We start from the raw sequence: 12,037 nt of genomic DNA on the forward strand, positions 1-12,037 counted from the left end.
GAGAGGAAAGTTCTCTCGTCCTCTTCCCTACATCCCCATTTTGTTGAAATCAAAACTTGTTGTTCTATCTCCTACTTGAACTTAAGATTTCTCAAGATCACAAACAGGGACTCCTTACATCGCTAGTCTCTCCTTTCAACAATCTGAGGCTATTATAACGCAAGCATCACAATCATTACTTCTTGATTGATCTCTTCTCTTTTATTCTTTCCAATTTTGGGCTGCACTTGGCCCTTCACCTTTGTTTCTCAATTAAAAACAAAGCCACAAGCACATTATTGATTAAAGGATGAGTGAGCTGTTCTAACTGTTTGCGTCCGTCATGTCATTTAAGGCTGAGTCTCCATTGTGTTGGCCACTTGCCCTCAAACATGTACTGCTTCTGGAAAACACAACGCTAACCTACAGCATCGAGTGCAGGGTCAGCCGTGGCTCAGTGGGTAGCACTCTCGCGTCTGAGTCAGAAGATCGTCGGTTCAAGTCCCACTCCAGAGACTTGAGCACATAATCCAGGCTGACACTCCCAGCGCTGAGGGCGTACTGCACTGTCACAAATCATAAGCGATACAGCACAGAAGGAGGCCATTCGGCCCATCATGCCCTGCCAGCTCTTTGAAGAGCTATCCAATTAGTCCCACTCCCCTGCTCTTTTTTTTAAATACAGTCTTGTGAATTTCTCCTTCCAATTTCCTTTTGAAAGTTACTTGAATCTGCTTCCACCACCCTTTCAGGCAATGCATCATATCAACTCGCTGCATAAAAACAATTTGTCCTCCTCCTCTCCCCTCTGGTTCATTTGCCAATTATCTTAAATCCGCCATTAGATGCAGACGAGTAGCTCCTTCAGTTACTCCAAACACTTAAATCTTTTCCACTTTTGTCTTTGTAGGACAAGAATGCGCACAACGCCCGCGAGAGGGCGTAGAGTGGGGGGCGGGTTCCAAACACTCCGCTCTTTGACCCACTATGAACAGAAGGCAGCGGAGCTGCTGGGCTGCTGCACCATCGTGACCACAGTGGAGGCCGAGGTGGGCAGGGAGAGTCCACAACCAGGTGAGTGCCTGCCCGCTGGCTATTTATCAATGCTGCAGCACAGGATAGTGGCACACGACTGCCCCCATTTTCCACCCCCCCCCCACACCCCTTGTGGGGCATCAGCACAAGGAATGGCGAAATGTCAGCGGTGCCGTCTTTCAGTTGAGATGTTAAACCTGTCTGCCCTCTCAGGTTCACATAAAAGATCCCACGCCACTATTTTGAAGAAGAGCAAGGGAGTTCTTCCTGGGGTGTCCTGGATTTAAAAAAATAGATTATCTGGTCATTATCACACTGCCGGTTGTGGGATCTTGCTGTGCGCAAATTGGCTGCTGCATTTCCAACATTTTTTTTTATTCGTTCATGGGATGTGGGCGTCGCTGGTGAGGCCAGCATTTATTGCCCATCCCTAATTGCCCTTGAGAAGGTGGTGGTGAGCCTTCTTGAACCACTGCAGTCCGTCTGGTGAAGGTTTTCCCACAATGCTGCTAGGAAGGGAGTTCCAGGATTTTGACCCAGCTACGATGAAGGAACGGCGAAATATTTCCAAGTCGGGATGGTGTGTGGCTTGGAGGGGAACGTGCAGGTGGTTTCATTCCCATGTACCTGCTGCTCTTGTCCTTCTAGGTGGTAGAGGTCACAGGTTTGGGAGGTGCTGTCGAAGAAGTCTTGGTGAGTTGCTGCAGTGCATCCTGTGGATGGTACACACTGCAGCCACTGTGCGCCGGTGGTGAAGGGAGTGAATGTTTAGGGTGGTGGATGGGGTGCCAATCAAGCGGGCTGCTTTGTCCTGGGTGGTGTCAAGCTTCTTGAGTGTTGTTGGAGCTGCACTCATCCAGGCAAGTGGAGAGTATTCCATCACACTCGTGACTTGTGCCTTGTAGATGGTGGAAAGGCTTTGGGGAGTCAGGAGGTGAGTCACTCGCCACAGAATACCCAGCCTCTGACCTGCTCTTGTAGCCACAGTACAACATTGACTACACTTCATAAAGTACTTCATTGGCTGTGAAGCGTTTTGGGACACCCTGAAGTCGTGAAAGGCGCTATATAAATGCAAGTTCTTTCTCTTTTCTTTCTTTCTAAACTGCTTCTCTTTTGCTCCATATGTAGAAACATTATGACAAGTGGTTCAGTTATGGTATGAGGCTGCTAGTGTTCTGGAAAAGAACAACGCAATCGGGTCTTTTCTGGTCGTGAACCTTCCCTGATGATGGAAAGTCCGTGAAAATTACCAATGCAACGACAAAAGATAACTCACATTTACGGCCTGCATGCTTGGCCAATTAGCTGTCCAGATTGAAAGAGTGTTGTGTATTTTTTTTTAATTTGATGGCCAAAGCACCAGTTCCACATCCCTGCATGTCTTGACTGGCTTGCTAGGCTTCAGTGGGCATTGAGTCAACCACATAGTGCGGAGCTCGAGCCACGTGTCAGCCAGGCTGGGTAGGAGTGGCATGTTCCATTAGCCAAAGGACATGAGTGAACCAGATGTGCCAACCCACAAATTAGCAGGTTTATGGAATTCAATTTGCCACGCTGGGGTTTGAACTCATGACCTCTGGATTGCTAGGCCAGTACCAATAACTACCACACTAGACTGGATGTCTGCTGAGGGCAGAATCACACTCAGCTGGTTGAATAGCTGGCCAGCAGTAAACGGTCTAGTGTAATACATGAGGAACGATTACTTTACAATCATACCTCAGCAGGAGTTATGACCTTCAGGAGAGGAGGAGGGGTGAAAGTTAGCAACAAAAAAAAATCCTTAGTATAATAGCAGATGACAAGCAGAGTTTCTAATATCATGCCAATTTTATTTTATTATTGAGAACCTACGCCAAGAGTGCATTCCAACGCTCTCCTGGCTGGCCTCCCACCTTCCACCCTCCATAAACTAGAGCTCATCCAAAACTCTGCTGCCCATATCCTAACTTGCACCCACTCCCGTTCACCGTTCACCCTTCACCCCTCTGTGCTCGCTGACCGACATTGGCTCCAAGTCCAGCAACGCCTTGGTTTTAAAATTCTCATCCTTGTGTTCAAATCCCTCCACGACCTTGCTCCTCCCTATCTCTGTAATCTCCTCCAGCCTCACAACCCTCCGAGATCTCTGTGCTCCTCGAATTCTGGCCTCATGCGCAGCCTCGATTTTCATCGCTCCACCACTGGCGGACGTGCCATCAGCTGCCTAGGCCCTAAGCTCTGGAATTCCCTCCCCAAACCTCTCCGCTTCTCTCTCCTCCTTTAAGATGCTCCTTAAAACCTACCTCTTTGACCAAACTTGTGGTCGCCTGTCCTAATATCTCCTTATGAGGCTCATCGTCAAATTGTGTTTGATAACGCTCCTGTGAAGTGCCTTGGGACTTTTTACTACGTTAAAGGTGCTATATAAATGCAAGTTGCTGTTGTTGGTGTTAGATATAGGCAGGCAGATGGAATTACCGTTTTATTCCTTATTCGAATGAGGTCTGATACTGAACCGGCACCGCAATATTCCATGACTATCCACAGGTCCGTGTTCTTAAAATAGCTTCCATAGTACTTGACCACATGAGGGCTGTGAAGAAAGGGAAAGACCGTTAAAGACCTAGGATTCTACACAGAATAAAAGAATCATTAGCAACAGGGAAAACTCATTTAGGTCCATCTATCCATCCTTCTCAGCATTCTGTTAACAATTACTTCCATTTACATAGCACCTCTTTGTGGCAAATTGCCTCAAACAATCTTTGAATGATAGTGGCTCACGTGTCAGCCTTGGCTCAGTGGGTAGCACTCTCACTTCTGAGTCAGAAGGTTGTGGGTTCAAGTCCCACTCCAGAGGCCTGAGCATATAATCTAGGCTAACGCTCCCATTGCAGTGCTGAGGGTGTGTGGCACTGTCGGAGATGCCGTCTTTCGGATGAGACATTAAACCAAGGTCCCGTCTGCTCTCTCAGGTAGACATAAGAGATCTCATGGTATTATTTCATAAAAGACCAGGGGCGTTCTCCCCGGTGCCCTGGCCAATATTTATCCCTCAACCAACATCACTAAAACAGATTATCTGGTCTTTATCACATTGCTGTTTGTGGGACCTTGCTGTGTACAAATTGGGCTGCCGTGACTACACTTCAAAAAGTACATCATTGGCTGTAAAGCGCTTTGAGACGGCCTGAGGTCGTGAAAGGCGCTATATAAATGTAAGTCTTTCTTTTTCTTGTTTGGTAAATGAGGTAGTCATTCTGGACCAGCAATGTCCCACAAACAGCAGTGAGGTGAATGAGCAGTTAATCTGTGATTGGTGGTATTGGTTGAAGAACTATCAGCCAGGACACCAGGACCATCTCCTGCTGTTCTTCGAATAACACCACAGGATATTTAACGTACACCCGAGCCGGACATAGGGGCCTTGGTTTTGCCATCTCATTTAATCACCTTTCTCTCCACAAACACATCTGGTTGTCTCTTGAACCCGTTTACATTGTACTTCAATGCAGAAACAGTCACCTGGGGGGGTGTACGTACACAAGTCTTTGAAGGTGGAAGGACAAGTTGCGAAGGCTGTTAAAAAGGTATACAGGATCGTTGGCTTTATAAATAGAGGCAGAGTACAAAAGCAAGAAGGTTATGCTGAACCTTTATAAACACTGGTTAGGCCCCAGCTGGAGTATTGTGTTCAATTCTGGGCACCACACTTTAGGAAGGATGTCAAGGCCTTGGAGAGAATGCAAAGGAGATTTACTAGAATGGTACCAGGGATGAAAGACTTCAGTTACGTGGAAAAACTGGAGAAACTGAAGTCATCCTCCTTAGAGCAGAGAAGGTTAAGGGGGGATTTGACAGAGGTGTTCAAAATCATGAAGAGTTCTGATTGAGCGAATAAGGAGAAACCGTTTCCAGTGGCAGAAGGGTCGATAACCAGAGAACACAGATTTAAGGTAATTGGCAAAAGAACCAGAGGCAACGTGAGGAAAAAAATTTTTATGCAGCGAGTTGTTAAGATCTGGAATGCGCTGCCTGAAAGGGTGGTGGAAGCAGATTCAATAATAACTTTCAAATGGGAATTGAATAAATAGTTGAAGTGGAAAAATTTGCATGGTTATGGGGAAAGAACAAGGGATTGGGACTAATTGGATAGCTCTATCAAAGAGCCGGCACAGGCACGATGGGCCGAATGGCCTCCTTCTGTGCTGTATCATTCTATGATTCTATGAAATGCTTGCCCTGGTAACTCACTCCAGAAGTTTAACACCCAATGTGTGTATAAAGTTCCACCCAATTTCCCCCTTAATCCTGCTCCAGTGACGCAGAGTAAAACGGGCAGCGCCAGGCGGAGATCAAAGCCGAGACCTGGTCAGTCTTGCTCATTCGAACACGAGGAAGTGCACATTCAAAACGAGCCAAGAAGGGAGCTGGTGATTTTAGGAAGAGAAATGAAACTTTTTTTTAATGAAAAGTTAAAAGAGTTCCCTACTTAGCACTGGAGGCTCTGGGTTCCTTCATGCACCCACTACGATGTGCTTCGCAGCATGCGAGAGAGTGTCGTGGAAACAACACATCGCAATCCAGCATAGGTCACACAAAATGGTGAAAACATAAGGAAGACACAGCTCATGTCACAGTCGAGTTTGATGCACTTGTTATTTTATTCCCTTTGGGCGTACTGTCTCCAACTGACGAACCCTATAACAGGGTTCTCTGGGTTCCGGATCGCTTGTATTGCAACATCACTGTAATTACTTTTCTTTAAAAAGACACATCAATCAAGATCCGCAGTCAGGGGTAACACTTCATTGCCCTCACCTGTCACACTGCTGCATGATGGAGATCTCTTTGATAATCTCCTGCAAGTCAGATTCCACCGGGACCTGTTTGATGGCCACCACTTGGCCTGATTCTTTGTGAATAGCTTTGAACACACTGCCATAGGACCTGAGGGAGGAAACACAGGCCATTAACATCTAGCCAGCATTATACATCAACGCCATCCGCTCCAGACAGCAAATAAGGGAGAATGACAGTAACAGTCTTTTGTATCAGAGGCTTTCTCGTGGGCCCTGGTCTTTACGTTTCATAAGAACATAAGAAATAGGAGCAGGATTAGGCCATACGGCCCATCGAGCCTGCTCCGCCATTCAATAAGATCATGGCTGATCTTCGACCTCAACTCCACTTTCCCGCCCAATCCCCATATCCCTTGACTCCCCTGGAGTCCAAAAATCTATCGATCTCAGCCCTGAATATTCTCAACGACTGAGTATCCACAGCCCTCTGGGGTAGAGAATTCCAAAGATTCACAATCCTCTGAGTGAAGAAATTCCTCCTTATCTCAGTCCTAAACGGCCGACCCCTTATCCTGAGACAATGCCCTCTAGTTCCAGATTCTCCAGCCAAGGGAAACAATCTCTCAGCATTTACCCTGTCAAGCCCCCTCAGAATCTTATATGCTTCAACAAGATCACCTCTCATTCTTCTAAACTACAGAGATTATAGGCTACATTATTCTCTCTCTTCCCCCCACCCCCCCTCTTCACCCGTAAAAGTGAGCAGACAACCTAATGACAGGTCTCTGTCAATGTGACATGCAATCTGCTTTCCATTTTCTTTCTCTTGTAGAATCGGACCTGAGCTTCACTTCAGAATCCGCCACTTGAGGAGACACAGGGCAAGACCATGTGTCCACCTAACCTGTGGTGCAGAATATTGTTCACCTTTACACGTTTTCTCACGACTGTTCGTATTTCACAAAGGACAATGTTTGTTTTTTTGGTCACTCACATGGCGCCTTTCACGGCTTCAGGATGTCCCAAAGCACTTTTCAGCCAATGAACTACTTTTTGGAATATAGTCACTGTTGTAAAGTAGGAATCACGGCAGCCAATTTGCACACAGCAAGGTCCCGCCAACAGCAATGTGATAAATGACCAAATAGTGGGGGCTAAATTGGGCTGGGCAGCACCCATTGTGTAGGCGCTATGCGGACTCCTGAGCTCCGAAAACGGCATCCAAGACGAGTGTACACACTTCCGGCGTGGCGTGCACAAGACACCACCTTGGCAATGGCTTTTTGCGCACGCGCACTTAACGAATGCCGGCAGCATGTAAAGTAGGGAGATTATGACGCAGATCAGTGTGCAACGCTGATTTAAAAGGACAGATGCGATTTTGGAACTCCATGTTCCAGCCAATGCATTGCCTTAACCTCGCACAGCTCAACAGGTCTTAAATGACATGGAGGACCCCCTCCCCCACCCCCCCCAAACACCAGCACTATTTAAAGGGATCATGCAGGAGTTATAGATTAGTTGCTGGATTATCGCTTCCCGCTGCTGATGCGTTTGTACCTGTTTTTGGAGGTCTCCCATACTTGAATACTAGGACTAGGGGACATAGCCTAAAAATTAGAGCCAGGACATTCTGTAGTGAAGTTAGGAAACACTTCTACACGCAAAGGGTGGGAGAAGTTTGGAATTCTCTTCCGCAAACGGCAGGTGATCGTTAATTTTAAATCTGAGATTGATAGATTTTTGTTAACCGAAGGTATTAAGAGATATGGAGCTAAGGCAGGTATATGGAGTTAGGTCACAGATCAGCCATGATCTCATTGAATGGTGCAACAGGCTCGAGGGGCTAAATGGCCTACTCCTGATCCTATGTTCCTCTAATAAAGTTTCAATACTCTACAGGAAGTGGGCTAGCTAACTGACAGACAACAGCAAGGGCACTGGCGGAGTGGGACAGGAATACTGTCACCCTGAGAAAGGACAGCAGGTTCATGTTCCATGGAGTCACTGCCACTTGCTGCCTCCTGTTATGCGCCACCTTCTCCTGCAAGAAAGCAGGAAGTGTGTCAGTGAGTGTCCTGCAAGATGTTTGGATAATGTGACTGTCATGGATGAATAGCTGCCAGTGTGTGTCTGACCTGTGAGTTGTGGGTGTGCGACTTGCAACAGTGGTAATGTGTGAGGGTGAGATGAAGCATCTGATGGGAAGAGTTGCGTACTGATTAAAAGAGTTGGTTGGTATGTGGTGACGGCGGGTGTAGTGCGTGGAGCAGTGGATGCGGCTAGCGGTGCAGTTGGTAGGATATGCCACTTGACAGTTGAACTCACGCACCTTGACCACTTGTGTCAAATCATTGAACTTCTTCCTGCACTGCATCCATGTTGTTGGCGCTATGCGCCTGGCACTGGCTGTGTCCCCTACTGCCTCCCACTGCCTCAAGAGCATATGTCTGGAGGGCCTCTTGCCGACCCCCACTCTCCCCCCGCGGATATAGGATGCCCCTCCTTCTGTCCACCTCTTGCACCAAGGCCTCTAGTGCATCATCAGAGAACCTTGGTGCGCGCTTTCTCGCAAGCCTGGTGCAAACTCAGATCGACAGATTGGTGGGGTCTGCGTGCAGATTGGAGGGTGTGGGATGTAGTTGTGAGCAACATTTATTAAATGTTTTAAAATAAATCAACAGTTTTTAATCATAAGGACGGGACCTGCATCTGTTTTTTACGCGTGTGATTTCTGAAGTGCGTTCAGACCCGTATTTATATTTTGAAAATATAAGAGTCCCGCAAATTTTGAGCAGCCAAGTTGTTGCTCATTAAAAATTCCAGAGTTCCCGTCATCACCATGCTTCACCATTGACTTCCACCACTTCCTGCAGCCACAGTGCACCTCTCCTTTAAGAGATGCAGGCTACCTTTAGGTGGTGCTAGCCACTCCCTGCTGGTGAGCAGCCACTCAACAGCACAGGTAGCGATGGCTGCACGCAGCAATCATTGAAATCAACAGGCAGCATGAATGTTACGCGGGTTAATCGCGCAAGATGATCCCAGTGTCCGTTTTCGGGGGTTAACCAATTTAACCCCCAATCTCTTTTAATGATGTTGGTTGAGGGATAAATATTGATCGGAGAGAATTCCCCTTCTCTTCATCGAACTAGTGCCATGGGATCTTTTACATCCACTTGAGGGGGCAGGCGGGGCCTCGGTTTAACGTCTCGTTCGAAAGACGGCACCTCCGACAGTGCAGCATTCCCTCAGTACTGAGCTGGGAGTGTCAGCCTAGATTTTGTGCTCAATTCTCTGGAGTGGAATAGAACCCACGACCTTCTGACTCAAGAGCCGAGCCTGGGTTGGCTTTACAACACTGCTATAAAAATGTTTCAGCTCCCTGATCATTCAGTGGGCGTATTAGCATCCAGTGTGGTGCTGTGCCACACAGACCAAGAAGCTCCCAGTTTCAATGCTCAGTTATGTGATTTCAGTCTGGGCAGTGATTCGGGTTGGGGGGGGGGGGGGGGGAGGGAGGAGAGATACAATTGATTTGGGTTAGTAAGTGGGGGGGGGACGATAAAATAAAACAGCCAGAGGTCGTCAACCTCATCTTTATCTAGTACCCACTTCTATAAAGTGTCCAGGTTGGAATGTCGGCAAGGACAGTCTCGAACATAGCTCTTCCCAACAGGTAATGGTTTGCCAACACTCACTGTCGGGGTTTACATATAACTGGACCAGGCAGTTCAACAGTGGAACAAACTGAGTAATTGGTTTCCACTGTGTCTATCTGAATTGGTTTTGATCCATTGCCAAGATTCTGCTGTTTCTAAACCTTCTGACCTGATGCAACAGTGGGCCACAATAAGCCAGTCACCATGGTAAAAGAACAGGAAGTTTTTTGTATTACTGAGAGTTCAAATTGTGGTTATCTCAGTCTATAAAGTGGAGAACCACCCAGTCAGAAATGAGCACTTTTAACAGAGGATGGGGCCTCACAACTTCTCAGGAGCAAACAACCTCCGTCGTGCCTGTACCAGCTCTTCGAAAGAGCTATCCAATTAGTCCCACTCCCCTGCTCTTTCCCCTTAGCCCTGCAAAATGTATTTATCCACTTCCCTTTTGAAAGTTACTACTGAATCCGTTTTTACCACCCATTTAGCCAGTGCATTCCAGATCATAACAACTATGAAATATAAAAAAAGCAATGACTCCTTGTGCTTAGTCCTAATGCTACTCCTGCACCCAGCTAAGGGAAGAACACCTTCTGACTAAAAGTTCTAATATTGTAGCTCTGTTAGTAACAACGTGAAAGTAAAGTCAGTGCCAAAAGGCGGCTGCAAAGCGTGCAAGCGGGGGTGTCCAGTGCTGCGTGTGCACAGCCACTCTGCACAGGCCTCCAATCTTTCCTCTGCAACAGGAAACCCACAAGCAGAATCTAGCTACGGTGCACTTTAAGGGAAGCAGTCTGACTGCGCCTTCTCCGAGTGCAACAGAAAAACAGACGGTGAAGAAAGAAGCAAGAGCACACTCATGCCCCTCCCACCTTGGAAACACTGGACAGGTTCCAACCCACAAACTCATTACTGGCCTCCAGGCATGGCCCACATCAACGGGTGTATCTCGGTATTAAGTACTGTCATTTTCAATTAAGAGATACTAATGATAAAAAAGAGGTTTGTTCTAAATAAAAATCAAGCTAGCCAAATTCACCCAGCTCAATTACTCTACATTTCAGCTATTAATTTTCATTTTAAGGGAGGGGCCACAAAAATTGAGTCCGTTTTATAGCTATTGGTTATAGTCACCCCTCCCCCTCCCTTATTCTGGTGACCCAATTTGACCCAATTGATTGCATGAACAATGGCCGAGGAAGATAATTATGGAAGAGGAAGTCCGTCCAACCCATCTTAGATCATCCATCCAGAAAGACCATAAAGTTCACCCTCCCGCGCCCACGCTACTGAACCATCCAATTGGTTCTTAAATGATTCCAGGGTCTGAGCCTCCACTGCTGTATCCAGGAGCCCATTGTCAGCCGTGGCTCAGTGGGTAGCACTCTTGCCTCTGAGACAGAAGGCTGTGGGTTCAAGTCTCACTCCAGAGACTTGAGCCTCATAATCCAGGCTGACACTCCCAGTGCAGTACTGAGGGAGTGCTGCACTGTCGGAGGCGCCGTCTTTCGAACAAGATGTTTAAACCGAGGCCCCGTCTGCCCTCTCAGGTGGACGTAAAAGAATCCTTGGCCACTATTTCGCAGGAGAGTTCTCCGCAATATTTATCTGGCCTAATCTATGAAGTGAGCTGGTTCAACAAGTCAGCGTTGCTTTGCCAACGTAGAAGAAAACATGAACAATCACAGGCTGCTGCAGACACCACTGGGTCAGCGAGCTCAATAAAATTCAGCAGCACGTGAGATTATTCATCTGATTTACATGCACAATGTTCAGTTCTGCCGCAGCTGCGTGACTTTGCAGCGTATCCAAAATAGAAACAATGTGCTCCCAGCCCTGCCCCTGAATTGGTCCCCAATAGACAGACGACAACAACAACTTGCATTTATATAGCGCCTTTAACGTAGTAAAGCATCCCAATACACTTCGCAGGAGCGTAATCAGACCAAATTTAACACCGAGCCACATAAGAAGATATTAGGACAGGCTTGGTCAAAGAGGTAGGTTTTAAGGTGTGTCTTAAAGGAGGAGAGAGAGGTAGAGAGGCGGAGAGGTTTAGGGAGGGAATTCCAGAGCTTAGGGCCTGGGCAGCTGAAGGCACGGCCGCCAATGGTGGAGGGAAGGAAGCTGGGGAATCGCAAGTGGTCATTATCACATTGCTGTTTGTGGGAGCTTGCTGAGTGCAAATTGGCTGCCACGTTTCCCACATTACAGCCTATGAAGTACTTATTTTAAATGTAGTCACTGTTGTAAAGTGCTTTGGGACGTATAAATGCAAGTTCTTTCTTTTTAAATATAAACCACATTTATTCAATGCTGCTCGTTTCTCATCAAAATGGGTCTCTACTATCATAAAAATGAATCATTTATATTGACCAGTGCAGCTGTCAGTGGAAGAAGCACAAAAGGGCCTTCAAACTCCCTCTCAACTGGCCCATAAAACACCCATCGCAACCCCAACTTCACAAGAGCCCCCACCACCGTACCAGTGAGAATTTCCTTCCCAGCTCCTGCCAAGCACGGTATATCTACAATTTAGCCCACTCAATCACACAAATCTTTATAAGTTCAATT

The 12,037-nt window shown here is 47.0% G+C and overlaps 1 protein-coding gene across 1 annotated transcript in view; it reads right to left on the reverse strand.

The window, feature by feature from the left end:
- Positions 1 to 12,037, reverse strand: part of LOC137335116 (serine/threonine-protein kinase 3/4) — a 135,525-nt gene that overhangs the window by 98,634 nt on the left and 24,854 nt on the right. Inside the window, exons 3-4 of the mRNA XM_068000239.1 lie at positions 5,821 to 5,949; positions 3,478 to 3,592 (exon numbers count right to left, since the gene is read on the reverse strand). Coding sequence (XP_067856340.1) covers positions 3,478 to 3,592; positions 5,821 to 5,949 — 244 coding nt within the window. The remainder of the gene's footprint in view (positions 1 to 3,477; positions 3,593 to 5,820; positions 5,950 to 12,037) is intronic.

This window comes from Heptranchias perlo, chromosome 19 (assembly GCF_035084215.1).
Source record: "Heptranchias perlo isolate sHepPer1 chromosome 19, sHepPer1.hap1, whole genome shotgun sequence".
Lineage (NCBI taxonomy): Eukaryota > Metazoa > Chordata > Chondrichthyes > Hexanchiformes > Hexanchidae > Heptranchias > Heptranchias perlo.